The sequence below is a fragment of the Bombus bifarius genome, unplaced genomic scaffold (genome assembly GCF_011952205.1).
Source record: "Bombus bifarius isolate JDL3187 unplaced genomic scaffold, Bbif_JDL3187 scf7180000009859_frag, whole genome shotgun sequence".
Classification (NCBI taxonomy): Eukaryota; Metazoa; Arthropoda; class Insecta; order Hymenoptera; family Apidae; genus Bombus; species Bombus bifarius.
The window spans coordinates 1-20014 of record NW_022885381.1 but is presented as its reverse complement, the minus strand read 5'-3'; the positions used below and the strand labels follow the sequence as shown (position 1 = coordinate 20014).

Here is a 20014-nt window from a genome sequence, read left to right as displayed (position 1 = left end):
AATGTTCCGACAAAGACAGGACGACACAAGAGTTCGAGAAGCACATAGAGCACAGGAAGGAGGAAGTGCAAAAATTAGAATTGCAACTCGACGAGTTACAAAAAAAAGAAAAACACACACGCACGTAAAAAGAGTTCAATCTTTTGGAATACAAATGGAAGAACTAACAATAAAATTAGAAGAAATAACACAGAAGAAATAAGTCACAAATATGAAATTGCCTGATGGCTGATGTTGATCGTTGACGTTTATAATGATTGAATTTCGTCCACGGCGCCATCTGGATCCTTGTTGAAAAATTAAAATAGCCGCAACAGCACCATTGAGCTCATCACGTTTGTTGGTGAGTCGAGGAGCTGGAGGATTTCTCATCCTCAAGGACATAAATTTCACCGGTTCCGGTAATATTTTTTACATGGTCCAAGCATTCGAAATCACAACATCGCTTTCCAAGACGAAATTTCCTGCATGGCTGTAGTAAACAGAAATCAATCAATTGTACAGATCAATCGTCACTCGACTGCTCGAGAATTCAGGTCATCCAGAGAATAGAATAGAGACGTGGAAAAATGTAGTGCGATCATCGCAGTGGGAGGAAATAGGGGGATAGGGACCAAATGAATGAACGAGATGTTAAGGACAACTGACGACAAGTTCTTCTTTTGTCGAGAATTGCATGTTTGTGAATGGTTTGTGGGTGGTTAGGTGGAGAGAATTGAAGAGTTTGGAGGTGACTGGAAGAGTGTTTTGGGCAAGGTAGATTGCAGGATGGTTGCGGTAGCATTGTGTTAATTATGGGTTTGTACATGTAATCTTTGTATGTATCACTACATAGAACCTAACGTATATTTTTAATAATACATCAGAGTTTTAGTTATTTCATAGCTATGAATTTTATACTCTATAATCTTGACGTTTTATTTCACAGAAGCGTTTGAATATCCATAAAAATTAAATGAACCAATGTATTCATTATCTTATAGAGAAGATATATTATTTTTAATTATGTTCCAATTATTTATCATGATCCTGATTTCCTTATTCTGAAAATTTGAAAGGAAGTTTTGTAGTTTGATACTTTCAGCGACAAAGGGTCAATATTGCTTTAGTATATTTCGTCACATATACATGTATATCTATATATCCACCGAAAATGCGCTTTTGTAGACAAACGCTCGATTCGCGTCATAGCTTTTAAAGCTTGTCGCATCTCAATCAGTTGGAAAAAGTTTTTCCTGTAGCATATTTTATTTTTACGAATCAACAAGGTCTTTGTTTATTTCCTTCTTTTTTTTGCTCCAATTCCCCCATTGTTTTTTCAAGGATAGTATTTCAGAGCCATTAGTCAAGTTCATTGTAACAATAAACGTAAGTTTCGGAAACATTTTGTGCTGTGAAACAGAATACACTAAAGTTTGAAGGTCACATCGATTTTCGAAAGTTTATAAATGGAGGTGTATGACAGTATCACCAGCTGTTGCTGTCCCCAAGCGCCAAAATACGTTCTGACTACTATTTTATGTATCTCACAGAAGTATGTCTTCATTCATCATCTCCCATGCCATCCACCAACGTGTTCTTCACATGTTATCTCCTAGTAAAATATTGATGTTGAGTCAGATATCCAACTGAATAATCTTTTCGGTGTCTACTATAAGACATTTAAAACCAAGGCTCGTACACACGTGTGCTTATACGTCAGATGTAATACTTAACAGGAAACCTGCTTATATTAATATTAAATTTATGCATAGTAGGATGTTCGACCTTTGTAAAAATGAAATTATAATACATACAGTTTCACCGTGGAAAAGTGAATCTTTCTAGCATGTCCACGCAAATGCAGGGGAGAGGAGGACTGTGCATGCACCAAACAACTTTACGTTCGTAATTTTTCACACAAATGTACAACTGTAGGGAAATAATTATCTCTGATTTTTCGGATGTTATGAATCGACAATATCGCATAACGGAATGCTGTGTTCTACGTATTCTATTTTTGTTACGAAAGTGGTACAAACGAAGTCCACATAAGAATAGTACAACAAAATCGGTTGAGGTTAGGTTATCGTGCAGATATCGCGGCTTTTGCATTGCAAATCACGCAACTGCCAGTCTCGTCGTTCCTTGTAAACGAAAGAAAGGTATTGTAATCGGTCGGAATTAACATAAAACTCGTCGCATGCGACCATATGGCCTGAATGGTGAATAAACGAGAGTAGAGCGCGAGCTATGTGATTCTAACCGTTTAGGCGGAAACTAATGATTGTAACCAGAGCCGAGATATATGCCAATATTACTTTGCTCGACAAAGCGTATAAGATGAGGAGAGAATCGCGATAAGGTAGAACAAGAGACAGATATTCTCTACGTAAAGCAAGTCTGTCAACTAGATTGAAATCCTATAGCTATAACTACAGTGAATCCATATTCTGGCGAATTGTCCTTTCACAAATGAAGCTTCTGAAGAACGGAATTGATACAATAACTACTGTTCATTCATAACTACTGTTGTAAGAGTCTATATATTTGTCTATCTATATCTATATATATATCGATCTATATATATTTGTCAGAATGTCATTTTATCAAAAAACCCATCCTCTGTAATCATAGTTTATTGATTATTATAATCATTATTAATTTAACATTTTTGTGTACATACAAAATTTAAATTATACCTCGCTTGAGAACAAAAATTCTATTTATTTTCCTAACATGTACTAATAATTATTGATCAAACTAGAAAAAGCTGGAGGAGATTACTTAGGAAGATTACTTAGCATCTTATATTCCTATATTTATGTATAGTAAAATGGCTTGTATCCATTTTCATGAATTATAACTGACATTTCAAAGCATTCATGTAGATATGTAACTCTCGTTAATTAATAATTTAACAATGCGTCATGAAACGTATCATTTTCGTTTCTTCCTTTGTTTCGTTATACACAGGAACGAATTTGTAAATAAAGATGTATAATCAACGATAACATATGACAGCGAGTATAATAACTGTCAGCAAAGGAAGAGGTCGGTAAAATGATTGTGGTTCAGTGTATCGGTAAATAAGCTTTGACAGACGTTGCCGGGGGACTCGGTGTCGGTGAAACCGCGTCGATGAAATGATTGTCAGTAATTTAAAGATAACCCAATTTATTGATCTGTCTCCCTTTCATGGCGTTGTACGTCTCTCTATAAAACATATTCTACCTCGGAGGGCTGAAAAATTTAACTTGGTCTCACTGGACTGGACTGTAAGTAAGAAAATTGAAATGCAAAATCCACGTGTGAGCGCAACGGTTTAGATGGAAAGTTCGATAGGACAATTATATATATTAGCCTGAAAGAAAGCTCGTGGCTTCGCACGCAACACGTAATTTCCCTCGCTGAAATAATCCTATTACAACGATACGATTTAAAATTTTCCTTAACAGACCTCGCAATGTAATTCTTCATCTACAATTTTTTATTCGGCCTGAAACAAGAGACTTTCGAAGCCTTATAGAGTCTCGCGAATCTAAAAGTCAGGTTTCAACGTATTTTCGCGTCTTATTCTATAATACTGAAGACATTAAAGGTGTTAACGATTATTGTCTCACTATGTACGTACATCAAACGAGTACTTACGTAAGAGACGAATGGAAATGGAAACAGCCGAGAATAATTGAAGATAATTTGAATACGTTCCAGGCTATAATACAATTTCTCTTGAACCGTAATTGATTCGCAGAAGGGAATTGCTGCTTCTCACGACTAGCAAAGTGTTTCGCAAAAAAAAAAAAAAAAAAAGTAAAGAAAAATGGTATCGGAAGGATAGAAAAAAAGCGGTGGCCTACATCAAGCAATCTTCATGCCGATAATGCATTTATTATTCAGTTCGTTCATTTTCTATCGCGTAACAGACACTGGGATAACTGACAGAACGAGCGTATAAATCTTGCATCTCTCGACCTGACTTCTCCCGATGGAAAAATATTTACTGGTCTGGAATCGTGCATCGCTAATTAGTAAAAAAGTAATAAGCAAGAAAGCAATTATACTACCGGATTGGTATTTCTATTTTATTGGAGATTAATTAACCTGAGTAAACCAACAAAAACTTATCGAAAATCAATCGAAATTAAATCACCTTTTCAAACAGGCTATAAATAGCCAACTAATATTTGCAGTAATAAACTTCACTTTCGAATAAAGTATACGCTCTATAAATTGTAAATTGATAATTTCGTTATTATATCATTTTTCTTAATCTAAACTGAATTCAGTGAAAAGAGCTTTCAATTGAATTACACACTTCATTAGTTTATGAATTATATTCGTTACCATACGTACAAAAGAAGGTTGACTGGTTTAAAAATTCAAAGGGTAGAACCTCCAAGCTCACGATTGGAAACAGATTCAGTTCAATGGTTTAATTTGCCATTTAATTGAATTCTCTGGCAATTTCAGCGAACTGTGGGCTTTAGAAGTGTCCAGCATTCAAAGGCAAGACCTCCTCCATCTTTCTCTTTCTTTCAGTTCCAACCTCAAGTAATTGACCTGTTAATTCGACGCTATATTTACATGCTCGCAAGGGATTCAGACGACTTCATTGCGTTAAATTCGCAATTTAGCAAACACGAATGTCTCAATCAATTTGTAGTTCGAAACAAATAAAAGATAATCAATTTATCAAAATAACAATCGATATGTTCAATGCATTTGTCGATGCATTTGATCGTTATGTTCATTTAGCATTTTTATAATAAAAGCGTAGAACACATGTACATACACATAATATTCCATGAAATGATTTATACAGACTATGAGTCTCGTTTTATCATATTATAAAAGAATGAATTTTTCCCAATAAATGTAACTTCATACAAAATCTCGTTTAAAAAATTCAGTTTTTATTCTCATCAAATTAATTTAATATCGGAATATGTCATTTTAGTCGTTATAAAAATTTTATGTCAAAAAGCGTTCGCAGATACATATATAAATAAATGTCCAATCCTATGCATTTATTTAAGCTGAAATCTGAACTTAAATATTTATTAACAATATTCTGACGAATATGTAATGAAAGATAAAAGCAGCTTTATTTTTTTTATAGGATGGCTCATGTTTTTTATTCATTTTATGTTTTTCGTTGTCAGCGCGTAACTACCTATCAGCCGCATGAATGCCAGGTTTTACTACTCAGAAGCGAAGAAGCGAAGAAGCAAATATACGTTACCTTGCATGGAAAAACGTTAGATACATATAAAAGTCATAACGTAGCTATTTACACATGGGGAATATTTATTTTTGTATGAAATATTTTTGCTTCTGAATTCTCATTATAAATGTACGTCCATTTCCTACGTTAAAGTACGTCTCTGCTTTGAAAACCTTCATTTAAATATAACGGTTAACAAAATATTATTAGAGAAATATTAAAACGAGACGCTAAAAGAACATTTTAATAAAGTACAAATGATTATTTGTTCTTTGTTAAATTACACTGCTGTAACTCTAATTTTATTAAATTCAAAATGAATCATTTATAAACTGAACCGGAATATAAAATTTTATTCCGCAAAAATCATAAAGTTGAAAGTTAGGAACGAATAACAAATGAATAACCTAGTTTCATTAAAAGGCACGTGTACGCCAATCCGCGTAATAACTTTGACACTCCAATTATTATAAAATATGTATCCTTAAGGGATTTTTTTGCGCGAATGCAAAATACTTTTCATACGTGCAACTGAATAAATGGGGCGTGATTTTCAATATTTCCTTTTGTAGAATTTATAACAAAGTAACTTTTTCACAAATGTTTTCGCTAACATTTTTACAACGTAAATGTCTTCTTTTGTAATTAATAATTTCAACATTTCTCTGAACAGTTTCGTTGCGATAAAAAAATATACAAAGCTTATGACGTGCTTGTTTAAAAATATTTATACGGAACAAGACTTTGAATTTGTCAGACCAATCGTCCTAACGAACGAATAAATTAAACGACTCGTAACAAAGAATTATTCCTGTCCATGTTTCTCTTTGTAAAAGTAATTCAAGGCAAGTTAGATGAATCGCTGTGTACCCTATTCGCATTAACGGTGTGCTTTAGTTTCTCTCTGGTTGTGTTAAGTGTTTAAGTAATGAGCATATACTCACTACGGGCGGGTTGCATACGATCGATATGCACCACTTCAGCCTCGAATTGTAGCAGACGCAGAAACTGCAAACCGAAGGCCCCGGCTCAAACGTAAGATCATGTCGAATGGTTTCTCCTTGAAAGTCAGCACAGCGGTTGTTTATAGCATCTGAAAACGATTCTCAGCTTGAATATCTTTGCCATTCGACGGTCGTACGCGCAGTTACGTTAACCGTTTCAACGCCACTCAGCGTGATCATGCTGTACGCATAGTGTGGTGAACTGTGTCGCGATGTTTGGTTACGATTGTCAATTCACAGCGCGCTCGGTTCCGAACGTAGCTTGTCGCTAGTCTATCAGAGTTTCCTCTCGTAATTACTTTTCTTTCAAATAATCGTAAACCAAATAAAGAAAAAACTAATGTATAAATTACCTCTTGAATTGAAAACCAATTACAGAACGTCACACAAACAAAAGGTAAAGCACGAATATTTGGCAACCTTTTGACTCTTTAGTGTAACGTTTCTGATATAGCTGATGAAGTGAAGCGTGAACGCGTTGAAAGGTATGTTTCGACAAAAAAAAAAGAGCAGTGCAATCGAGTTGATCGGCACTTCTCGTAAATAAATAAACGAAGCGCTATTGCGCTTCATGGTACAATCCGATACGGATTTTTAAAACATCCCTGATACTGAAACGGCTAATAGCGTTACGAAAACGATCGTGCCAGGAAATTTTTGATCAACGGATCCGCATTGCGGCTGCCACGATGCTTCTACGTAGCATTGATGCTTTATCGATGAAGCACGATTGAAATTGGATATTCGATTTCTTACTGGGGAGAGAGTTTTCATATCGTGTTTACTGTTTCACTTCGCAAGTGTGCTTTACAGTATACGTTAGAACTTGAAATCGAGCTATTTGAGTTAAAGTCGCTTGTAGCTTGAAATGACGTTTAAAGGATATAAGAATAATAGAAGGCTAAAATTCAAAAGTGTATATATACATTACTAATATATAATGCCTATAATATATAATATAATAAATAATAATGCCTATATATCGACTAATTTATCAATTAATTAAATCCGTGTATATCAAGTTTTCTATAATTTAGTACTTTCGTGTAACTACAGAAATTTGATGCAATATAAAACTTGATTAAAACAGCGATTCATTAGGAAACGAGAATAATGATGCAAATATTTTTTGTAGCCATTATATAGGATTTCGATCGCATAATTAATCAGTATCAACTTACCAGTCTTTAACGGAAGAACAAAAAGAAGGGCAGGCGGTACACAGACCGCAATCATGATCATTTTCAAGTAGAATCTCAAACTGCCGTACATCTTTGAAAACTTCGTTAGTCGTAAGGGATCAAAGGATGATGTCCGCGCTGCGGAAAATAGATGAGAAGCGGCTATTTCAACAACCACCGTGTAGGTACTGCACTAGCCAGAAGTATCTGCGACAGAAATCAGAATACACTCGTTTTCGCATGGTTGGATCAATTTCGCGTGGGACTAACCTGATTGAACCTAACGCGGGATAATTGCTCAACTCACGACCTTAACCAGCCCGCTTGATTCTCTGTAAATGCTTGAAATTGACGCTTGGATTCTTTCCAGATTAACTAGCTTTGCCCTCCCCCCTCCCGTTATCTATTTTCTTAGATCGACTTAAACTGCCGCAACATATTATCTTTTTCTTTTCTTTTCTTTTCTTTTCTTTTGATCTTTTAAAGCCCTAAATCGCTGGCTATTATATTTTGTACACTCAATTACTCTGTAAGTCATAAGTACATATGTTTTACAACGTTATTTGTCATATTTCAGTTAAACCCCAGAAAAGCCAGAAATATATTTGCAGCGTGTTTTAACGCGTCCCTGGCAAAGATCTCAAAAACGAGTTGCGACACAATTTAAAGCGACAAATAGCACCGCGTATCTCGTTGTGGTAACACACGGTTCGCCAGCTTTTTAAAAGCGCTCTCCGTTTGCTTTTTCCTCTCTTCCCTGTCTCTTCGTTTTTTCTTAACGAGCAAAACCATTTTCGCGAGGACGAGAGTACGGAAATGACGTACTGGCAATTTTGTTTTGCGATAATACAAGCAGCTCGGTTTCAGTGAATTAAACTTGGCCCCAAGCTTCTACTTATCCCTACCTTCCTTTCCTTTATTTTCCCTTCTATATCGGTTTTGCGGTTTTCCACATTTCCATCACAATAAACCATGTTTTTTCTCGATTTTACATGTTAGCCAATGATTCGCGGCAAAAGCGTCGACTGTAAAGATATTTGTAGTTGCAATAGCAACAAGTATGTTTTCTCAAATAGAAAATATTGGGAGCGTACACGCTGGCAAAACAATTCATGAATAGCTCGTCCTCTGCTTGTTATTTGTTTCGATACTGTTAGCAAACAAATTCATGAAACATACTGGTATAGCGTAAAATGAACATAAAAGTTTTGCGTACACTTGAGAGCTGAACTTTGGCTGTTATACGTATATTATATATATACGCACACAGTTATGTATATGTATATATATGTCGGATCAGGATTCGAATTGTGGGCGCGCGACGACTCTTCATGTGGACTAGCCATCGTTTCACAAAGCCGAGATTTTATTTACACGTATATACAGGTCTATCACTAAGCTTAACAAATAATAAGTACAACTAATAATAAGACTAACAAACACTAAGCCTAATGAATAATACGATCTACGAATAATTAAATTAAATAATACTATTAGCAATGTTTGAGTTCAAACGAATCCACGGTCACCGGGATAACTCTTTACTAAGCGAAACTAACTTAGACGCAAATGCGATCCTCGAAAACGCTCGATGTATCACTCTCCAAGGCAATCGCAAGAATGCCAGCCTCGTGGAGATTTTTCTCCCTGTACGATTGCATTTTGTTTTCTATCCCCGTTTGGAAGCATCGAGAAGGTTCCAAACGCCGTTGCTAGGCACACTCGTTGGAAGCATCGAGAAAGTTCCAAACGCCGTTGCTAGGCAGTTTCCGCCTGGAGTTTTGATTACTAAATACAATGTATGTCCCATTGCATCGGCACCTCCGAGGCAACATCACACGTGGCTCGGCCCGCTCTCGAGGCCGCATGCCGCCACAACCACACTTCTCGGAAAACACATACAACCACTCCAGACCTCCGTTAGATAAAACATCCATCCCGTGACCGTGGCTACGTTCAGCGACCGATTGTCACCTCGAACCCAATCTCGCTTATTACAAATCTTAAACAATTACAACTATAATAAAATCTAGGCTAAGGTACTAGAGGATGTTCCCAAAATTTCCAAGGAAGGGCTTCGGCTTTCCTTTCATCTCCGACATATATATATAGAAAATTCCTTAGAACTTTGAGCTTAATAACATATTAAAATCATTAACATTAAGGAGGTGAACTTTACTTACCAATTACCAAAGTTTCTTCCGCCAAATAATACATAAAAATTGAAAAAGATAATGTAACTAGTTTTAACTTTTTTTTGTGTTATAATTTGAATCACTCGATTTATCCGACTGAGGATGGTCGATCGCAATCTCAATTTATACATATTCTCATCGCATGAAATAGATCACATGAGGGATTTTCAAAAGTCGATGGAATATTAATGGCGATTAATTATTTACAGGTGTATTCTGTGCGGCTAAAGCAGACACCTAATGAATTATTGAGTACCAGGAATGTTAGCGGTAAACAGGATTGCGGCTATGAATGATTCTCTAATGTGTATATTAGAGATGAATTTGATAATTTATCCTCATAATATGCAATCCGCTTTTAAGTGTAAATCATAATTAACAATTTCTGTTTGATCAAATATGAAGAGTGGATAAATCGATACGCTTAAATCAATATTAGAATTTCTTAACATTTTTATCAAATATTTTAGCACTGTAGAAACATCGTAGTAGAGAAATATTAGGTTGTTCCAAAAGTTTCTTTCGTTTTATAAGAAAGTAATAGATGTACAACATTTTTCGTTTTATATTATTTTATTGAATTACGTGTGATCCACCTTTTTCCAATTTAATATAAAATAATATAGAATAACATAACTGTCATTTCTTTATAAAACGAAAGAAACTTGGGACAACCTAATAGGAATTTACTTTTATTATCCATTATAAAAATGGATTGTTAATCCTCTAGGAGATACGAACAATATAATTGCAATTAATAAGGAACAAGCTAGCATAACTTAAACCAGCTTTTGCAGAAAGCTATTAGCTGAAGATGTTTATTAAACAATGACAACATGAATTTTCTTAAGTACCCCATTTGGTACTTAATCTACTTCGTAAGTACTGTGTGTCCTAGCCTTCAAAGGATGCAATTTTAACCAGAATGTTTCACATTACCTACCCGTATTGTTTCCTTGTAATATAATTTATATTTACATTATCTACGTTACGTTACATTCTACGCGTTAATGTAATGTGATTTTTATTTCTAATCGAAGTTATTTAAAATTTTTAGTATCTCAATAAAAAATTAACAGCCTGCAAAAACTTCACAGAAGCATTAGTATCTTCGAAACTATTGAATTCAAATGGCTAATATTCTTTAACAATATGCACTCGACGACCTTTATCGAGAGAAGTATGTGACGTAATAGTTAAACTTTCAATTCATATACATATATCGTTTATGAAAAAGTAGTCATTCTGCTTTTGTGATCTGTGACACACTATAAATTCTCATAAGCTAACTAACGCGTAATCTTCTGTAACGTATTAATATAATATAGGTATGTATATCTCGACTTTGAGCAACCAATTGGTGATAAATAAGCTTTAGTACATACTTCTTACACGTAACAAGAGACCAGTTAACATCTCTGCTCTTAAAAGAAAAACGAAAGAAACTCTGAAAAGCTGCAGGGTTCAGGTCGAATAACACCAGCTCAGATAAATGACCCTCTAACTTACCTTTGTCCTCATCGACGTCAGTGATTTTAAAGCTAGTTATAAAGTGCACTTCTCAGCCAGCGTCCACGGCAGTCAATATTATTTAACGGGTCCTAACGCGATGTAAAAAGGGAAAAAGGAGGAAAGAAGGAACAGGGAAGCAAAGAGAAGAAACGAATTTTTCATTTTCTCGAAACTGGATCAAGTTTCAGGCTGCTCGCCAAAGAGTCTGTAGCTAACGAGACAAGATTAGACAAACCACGCTTTAAAATTTCCACAGAACTATAATAATCCTCGAAATCAATACGATTCGTCGATCCATCGCCTGATTAAAAAATGAGATAGGATGAAGCTCACTAGTCGGCTTTTGAACTTTCAATAGTGCTTACGGCTCGTATACTCTAGTTTGAATGCTACAATGTAAGCCAAGTCAGCTGTAACTAGCGTTCGCGTGATTGTCGCTATCTATTATTCACGCGTTACACGTTCACCAGACAAACGCGTCTACCGGTTGACATTGTTTTCTGTCCTGAGTTTCAAAGCAATTATGTTGCTTCGTGTAATCAGATCTCGCCAAACTAACGATAAGTTCTTGTTTGATCTTACACAGTTACTAAAACTATACAAGTTAAACCAATCTAGCCTAAACAAGTAATGTCGTTATATATTCTTTTTTAAATCTATATATTGTTTAATAAACCGTGGTTAGGATATAGTAGCTGACAAAAATATTCGGACAAATATATTTGTAGAAACATTTTAGGAGTGTATTATGCATAGTGGCACCATTTAATACTGTACTGTGACTATCATGGTCGTGTTGGTATTATTCGAAACTAATCTGAAAATCTGTATGGAATTTGTAAGATATTTAGTACGAGTACTGTGCATTACTGATATGTACACAACCGAGACGAGATAACGAAGGTACTGCTCTCCATCGTTCATCGCTACGCGTTGCTAGTAGCAACGTATAATGCATATATATCTCGCAAAGACCATAAAAGTACCCAATGGAACCACGTTTAATATTTGATAATAATGTCCCATTACAGTTTCGTCATTTTCAATTGATTAAACACGACCCTCTCTTTAAAAATTAGAAGATAAAATACGTAATACAAATCTACTCGAAATCTTTTAAACCTTACGGACGACTACTTATGGTCTTTAAAAGCAGCAGGGATTAGCAGAATATTAACTGCGGATTTTTCTCGAGAGGCTCGTAAGGATGAACAGCGACGAGTATCTAGAAGCTATGTACTCACCTGGTCAAGGAGACTCCAACACCAAGGACGTTGGAAGTTTCGAGAAGCGATGATGGAAACTGAAGTAGCACGTCAGGTCAACTCCGGCGAAAACTGCTAAAGAAAGAAAAATCCAACTAATTTGTTTCCAACAATAAAATGAAATTAATTTGTTTCACAAATTATTAACTGGATATTATTAAAAAATTATTCAAAATTCGCTTGATTGATTCACGGCCCGGGACATTTGGGTCATACCATTTTGGTAATGGACGAAAATGGCAGAAGGAAGAACGACCGTTTTTTTCATATTTCTCTTTCCCCGGGAAACGATGGAATGCCCGAGCACCTTGTTTCATTTCTTCTCGACATCAATTTCAATCTTTTTAAACGAAATATAATCTGAACGATGAAAAGTTCATTCAAATAATGCTCCGCGCCAGACACTCACGAAAATTAAGAAGAAACACGGAAAATTCGCGAATAAAACGGATTTCTTTGTCCCAGTGAGATAATAAATCTCGTACACGTATTGGTTTTTAAAATCAATATATCCACCAATGTGCACTCGTTTAACAAGGGTGATGGAACGTGCCAAAAATCTCTCAAGAGGGTCTTGGCAACGGAAGTGTCGAAAATGTCACAATTATGAATGAAAAATTCGAATAGTTGCTGATTTTACAGTCGAAACCGATAAAGAACTCCAGATATTCCCCCAATTAATTTACAATAAATTCGCGAAAATGATCGATTGCTGACGTCATTGTATTCTAGAAAGATTGTAAAACGATAAGAATTTATTGAAAAAACTTATATTCGATGATAACACTTCTAATAAGAGTACTAAGAGGAGCGATTCTGTACTCACCTTCCTGCCTCGAAGTACCGAACGCAATTAACCGTCCGCCCAGGATGGAACCGTTCGGAACTTTTGTAAGTCACTGCACGGCCGCTGCCTATGGTGGAAATGTAATAGATATAAGTACAGAGCGCGTGAGCGAACTAAAAACGCGATAGAGAAGTAGAGAGAGGATGTTCCGTCCTTGTCTAATGACGCGCACTTGTACAGGAAATATGTAACAGCGGTATACGAGCAGCGTCAGTGTCCACTAGTGTGCATGCCTGATTAAACATGGACAGGAAGTATCTATACATGGTGTTCTCTTTCTATTTCCATGTTGCATCCATCTTTCTATATCCATGTTGCATTAGGAGGAGAGTCGTATTTCGGAACGTCATCGGAACATATTATACCTTGTATGTGATTATTTGGAACACAATGGGTGAGTATATTATAATTAAAATATATTCCTAGTTCCAATTCTTTTGAATAGTGTCAGTGACCAATCGAAATAGAAATCAGTGGACATCATGGAAAGAGAAGGCGAAACCAAATTTGAAAATTCGACATCGGTAATTCAGTAGTTAAGAATAACTCAATCGATTATGTAGATTAACTAGTTATAAACAAATATATGAAGTATAAATTCAAATTATTCTTATCCATCTAAAAATTGGAAATTAAAAAGCAGAAGACAAGAAATTATCTTCGAGGATTTATATAGTAAATACATTCTTTTGCCTGTCTTACCTAGAGATAAAACAGTTGTTTGATGGTTATCTTATAGTGTTCAGTCATTGCGAAAAATATTTTTAATTAGTTAAAAACTATAATTAATTAAAAACTACATTTTTTTATGTATATAGACGTTAGTGATGTATTATTCCGGGAAGCTCGTCTATCTCCCGAACATCGGGTTTGCGACAACATCGATTTGGAAATTATCGTTGCAGAGTATGAAAATTATTACAAGATGAAATTTCAAAAATATCCCATATTGTGTAAGAAAATAACTGGAAGGGAAATGACGAGGGAAGTGACAAATGCAAGCAAAACGTAAGAATTTAAATTATTTAACGATATTAAACGGTATTCAACGTATTCAACGTATCGTATTCAACGTATCGTATTACAATATGATCCAGTGTTTGTAGAAGTATTGAGACAAAAGCCAAATCTGTTAGTAAACAAGCGAGAAGTGAGCCTGTGAAAGAGACGAATCTACAGCAGAAGATAACTGATGACAATGCGAATCATATTAATCTCGCAATGACAGTGACGTCAATATTCCCCAATGAGAGTGATGGACGTTCATCAGAAGAGCTATTTAACGTCCCAATGGAACAATCCATGCAATCGAAGATATTGAAATGCATTGCAAAGCTTTATTCAGATAATCCGGAATTACGAAAGATTGCTGAGGACATCTCATGCGTAAGTTATTTTCGATTAATATACGTATCGTAAAGCTTTTAAACGATAAAATTCCCGTCGATAAACCGTCCAACGTATATCGACAATGACGTGATTTCAGTAACGCTTCAAATATCAAATTACGTAACACTTACTTAATATAGAGAAGACGCCATTTTATCTTTGTATCGTCACAGGAGATCATAGTAAACAAATTAAATGTACATTGGGATGACGTTATAGGCCTAGAGGAATGTAAAACCGCTGTTAAGGAGGCCGTTGTGTATCCCCTTAAGTATCATATCTTTTTTGATGGCCCGTTTTCCCCCTGGAAAGGTATTTTGCTGTACGGCCCACCTGGTACAGGTAAGATACTCGTATTCTTTTCATTTCTGTACGTGTTTACAAGAAATATACAAAACAGGGAAAACGAAGTTAGCGAAGGCAGTCGCGACAGAATGCCATTGCACCTTTTTTTAACATAACTGCCAGCTCATTGGTCAGCAAATGGAGAGGCGATTCCGAGAAGTATATACGTGTAAGTTGCTTTGTCTATGTAAGTTTCTTTGTTCCTTTGTCTATGAAGGAGAGATTCTAGGTATAAAAAGATTTGATTTTATTTTTCGTCATTTATATATAAATAGAATAGTTGTTTGGAAAACGAAATGATATCATATTCGTGATGAGGCAATGAATTTAAGGAATTTCGAATATAATATTTAATGAATAATACATTTGTTAAACTGAACAGGTTTTATTTGAACTTGCCTATAGTCATTCGTCTACAATTATTTTTATCGACGAGATTGACTGGATCGCCACAAATAAAGGAGACTGTATATTGTCTGAACCTGCAAAGAGATTCAGGTCAGAACTTCTTTCTAGATTGGATGGATTAGTGTCTAATGAGAATTCTAATGTAGTTCTTCTGGCTACAACTAATTCCCCTTGGTACGTATATCACGTTATTTCAATGTTTTCTAAGTAGAAAATATCGTAATATTTCTCCAAATTCCAAATATGTTATTGTGTTGTTTGAAGTATTCCTTCATTATTATTAGTATAATAGAACGATAATATTTATTGTAAATATGTTATTAGGGGCATTGATGCAGCTTTACTCAGGCGTCTCGAAAAGCAAATATACGTATCATTACCCAATGAAGTTGCTCGACTTGGTATATTCAAATTATACCTTAGCAACCACTTATTAGAAAATACAGATATTGTAAACCACATAGTAAAATGTACTGAAAGATATTCTTGTGCAGATATAAAATTGCTTTGTAAGCAAGCGTGGCTACTAGAAATAAGCCCGATATGGAGGAGACTTGAAAAGAAAGAAACACCTGTTACCACTTTGAAATATGAATTAAAAAGTTATGAAATATTAGCAAAATTGTTTAAAAAAATGTCACCTACAGTTATGCAAATAGATAAATATGATACGTGGAACAAATAAATACGCAATCGTAAGGACAGATATTGAAAAATATAAATAAATGGATTATCGTTCGAGAAATTTTTATTACCATCATATGATATTGCTCCATATCATGAAATATATACATGCCGTAATAGGAATACTATCATCAAATCTCTTCAAATGAGGGAGTGGCAAATGACGATGCGTATTGACAAGATTGCTCGATGAAGATCAATTACGTACTGTGTCCGCGGATTCCAAAAAATGAGTCCCTAAGTAGATGGAAAAAGGAGAGGAAACAGATAGATCACAAAGAGCTACTTATTGTAAGGGAAGAAATCTAAAACTCCAAATAAAGAACAAAAAGGAACAAGCTGCTTATGACGCTATCGTTCCTGGTCTTCCGTGTTCGGTCTCAATTACTCTTGCAGTATATTGTAGCAGGTTGTGTAGTATATTTGAGCATATTGTATTATATTTTGATGCGTACTATCTCTTCGATCACTTGTTTTCACCATTAAGACAAAAGAATAAAATGCTGATTGAAGATGCTTATTGTGACCTCAACTTAAGAAAGGAAATACTTCTTTTGATGTATATTCGAAACTGGAACATGTATCAACCTCGATGATGACCTTCATTGTTAGATTGAACTTTAGGTTTAAAAATTTGTATTTCAAAATGTGGTAGGAAGAGGATAAAACAAATTGTTAGTAATACTGAAAATTACATTTATTTTTACTGAAATCACTGAAATTAATACTAAGATCAGTGAAATTATTATTTTTCTAAAAATATTCAAGCCTTGAACTTTTTTTCGTGGGGAGATCCTCATGGACACTGTCGGGGTAGTGTCGGACTTACCGACTAAAACCCCACGATAGTGTCACACAGTATAGAAAGCACGATATAAAAACCCCCCAAAATAAGCGCTCGAATCAATCTGTTAAAATATTTTGACGCAGTCTCTTGTAATACTTTGAATCATTCTGTAACATTTTGTACCGTTACTCTGTTAGATCTGCATAATAAACTCTGTTATCATATATAAAGGTAAATTTCTTCACCTTGGCCTACTTGACGCTTAATAAAGGTGCACCGGGACCTCTTTCGAAATTCAAGCCTTGAACTGCTCCGAATATTCATCGGATCTGAGTATTGGATACAGAAAATATCTGGGTAAATTTAGTCAAAAAATGTTTTCGCAGAAGGGAGTCAGTTTCAAACAGTAAGTTAACTTGAGAGAATTAAATTACAAAGTTCTGGCAGAATAACATAATTTTGCATAAAAATAATAAAAAAATGAATACGTCGAAACATTTTACAAAAAAGCAAAGCACGAAGTGTTATAAAAAGTGAACGAAAAGTGAAGTGAAGTGAGTTTATTCGTTTTACAACATATTTTATATAACATGCTCTATCAGTTTGTTACCTCAAATTTGCCTTTTATTTAAATTTTCTTACATAATTTTCATAATATATTCATAAAGTAATATTGAATATATAGTACAATTCTATAGACCTACTACGAGAAACAAATCTTAAAAACAGCAACACTAGTAAAGTAGAAGCGTTCTTCAAGCCTAAATCCAAATATGATACAGTGCTGAAAAAGTAGGATTACTATATCATAACAAGCAAAATGTATCTTCATAATCTATGTGCTACTAGCGATTTTCCACATGTTCAACGAGATATGCAGTACAGAGGACGTATAAATGTGTTTCTTTATTTTTGTTGAGTCACAAATCAGAATATTGAGTATGTTATTTTCCCGCGGATTGTAAAATCATAAATTGTTAAAGTGTCACGGCTCATTTTATTATCGTAACATCTGTTCAAAATTTGTCAATGCGACCTGGAGATTACGGTAGTGAATATGCAACAATCGAATGCCCCAGCGAGAAGGGCTCGGTCATTATATTTATTCTTATCGTGAGTTCGATAACAAAATATCGAGTTTAACAGTCGTATACAGAGCTCGATCATTCTGGATTATAGCCTCTACGTCTACGATTCCTTTTTGCTTTTGGCATTTCATCTACATTGTAATAACAGTTTTGACAAATGATACGGTCGAAGATATTTTAATAAGCGTGTTGGAGTAATTGGTAACAGTAAGTGAGTAATTATCCATACACCTCCGGGTGATAGGCTGGAAGTTCTCCATCCCAAGGACCGTAGAGTTCCTCTCCTTGTTCTTGTTCATAAAAAACGATGCCCGTACTGTATATAATAGGAAAAGTTTTCATTATTAACGTGTTGCTTTTGTTTGTTGTGTTTGGTCCGCCTGTTTGAATGCTCGTCACTATCTATTGCGAGCGCGTTAATTTTAATTTATTTATATGTATTGACCATGGCATTCCTTTTACTTCGATTTCAATATTATGGTACTTGAAAATATTGGGAACTTTATGAGGTTCTGTATATCCGTTTGAGATTTCCCTCTACTAAGTTCTTTCATTAAATGTAACAAATCTACCATTTTGAAATTTTGTTTATTGATCCGTCTGTTGTAATATTCCTTAGATTTTATTTTCGATTTTATCAGTGAGGTGGTAGGACGTGTACGGTGCCAAAGAAATACTCCGCGGATTGATTTAACAATGAGTTTATTAATTATACGTGGAAGACCTGATAGTTTTACCAGCACGCGTTACCTGGGCCGTACTGGTATTGTTCTTCGCATACTCACCGTTTACTCGACTTCACTGATCAGTTGTATCTCTCTGCGTCTCTCTAGCCTTTCCTCGTTGCCATTCATATAGGATACCGAGGTGCCTGAAACAGAATGTTTTCTTCTGGGGTAGGGAATCAGTTTCCTTTATCGAAAGCACTTGCGCTTTATTGTAAATCATAGGGTCTATTCTTTGACGACGTCCTGACCTCGGACGTCACATTTCACAGGCCAGCACGTGCGCTTGAGCCCTGGAACTTTCTTTATGGCCATGAACCGCTACAGTAGGAATTTTAAGGGAGCACTTGGTCAATAGATCCTGTATGGTCAGGACATATTTGTTTCCTTTTTGTGTTCTCGATGATGTAACCTAGACGTCCAGTAATAATTTTCTTCCCTTTGTCATCTTTCAATATCCCCGCTACGCACGTGTTCGTAACCGTCTGCTATTTTGGTTATATACGCCTTCTTCCGATTATTTTACGGAAGGACCAAAGGGATATCGGTGGGCCATTAGGCCTATTGAAGTTTCCCGACACTTTCGGCCCGTCGGCACCTACACTTTATCGCGACACTGTATGTGTTTCGTCGGCCTTTCGTAAACAGTGTTCCGGCGATGCTATAATATGTATCAAAGAAACCGTTGGAGAGAGAATTGTTCTTTGCGCTACAGATCTTCGAAAAAGCGTACATCGAAAAAGCGTAATCTCATACATTTTTATTATAAATTAAAAATTTCTCGTCTCGTAACTTGATAGATTGATCGTGGGAAAATTAACGGATCGACTCAAAATGTGTGTTACTTATCACGTAGTCTCGATATTCTACGACAATTAATGGACGAATGTAACATTTAAACACAATAACGATTTCGTCAAATTCCATCGGCATCAGTTCTACCCCATCAACACCTTTGGTAGCCGAAGTTATGCACAAGTAACTAACTAAACACCACCCTTAAACACCCAAAATCAAAACAACAACAATAACGACGCTGCAGTCAACAAAAATATGTGAGCAAAATGCAGTACTCAGACAACAAACACAACAAATTACAGTCATGCTACAACTACTTACAAACATGTTAAGTAAAAAATAGAAATGCCAACGCCCTGGCCGCGCTGAGTGCACTCGTTCCCGTCAGATCACGAAAGTTAAGTAGCGCCGGACACGGAGAGTACTTGGATGGGTGATCGCCTGGGAACTCCGTGTGGCGTTGGCGAAGCGCGCTAGGCCCGCCGCGCCCCTCGGTGAGGTTCAGGCTTGGTGCGCTCACGTCCACCAGCAATTCACCACTTAATAAACATATCAATCACCGCTAAAAGCACTAACGATC

The 20014-nt window shown here is 35.6% G+C and overlaps 1 protein-coding gene, 1 long non-coding RNA gene and 2 pseudogenes across 2 annotated transcripts; 2 read left to right on the top strand and 2 right to left on the bottom strand.

The window, feature by feature from the left end:
- Positions 1–173: 173 nt before the first annotated feature.
- LOC117215909 lies at positions 174–7502 on the bottom strand. The gene is made up of 3 exons (XM_033462468.1): positions 7392–7502; positions 6151–6299; positions 174–472 (listed from the first exon to the last, which is right to left on the bottom strand). Exons 1-3 carry the CDS (start codon positions 7480–7482, stop codon positions 332–334), a joined length of 381 nt encoding a protein of 126 aa, XP_033318359.1. The 5' UTR covers positions 7483–7502; the 3' UTR covers positions 174–331.
- Positions 7503–14025: 6523 nt separating this feature from the next.
- LOC117215911 lies at positions 14026–16037 on the top strand (annotated as a pseudogene).
- Positions 16038–17368: 1331 nt separating this feature from the next.
- LOC117215910 lies at positions 17369–19904 on the bottom strand. The gene is made up of 3 exons (XR_004489245.1): positions 19756–19904; positions 18697–18782; positions 17369–18227 (listed from the first exon to the last, which is right to left on the bottom strand). It is a non-coding gene; the product is annotated as an uncharacterized LOC117215910 (long non-coding RNA).
- LOC117215912 lies at positions 19782–19900 on the top strand (annotated as a pseudogene).
- Positions 19905–20014: the final 110 nt, after the last annotated feature.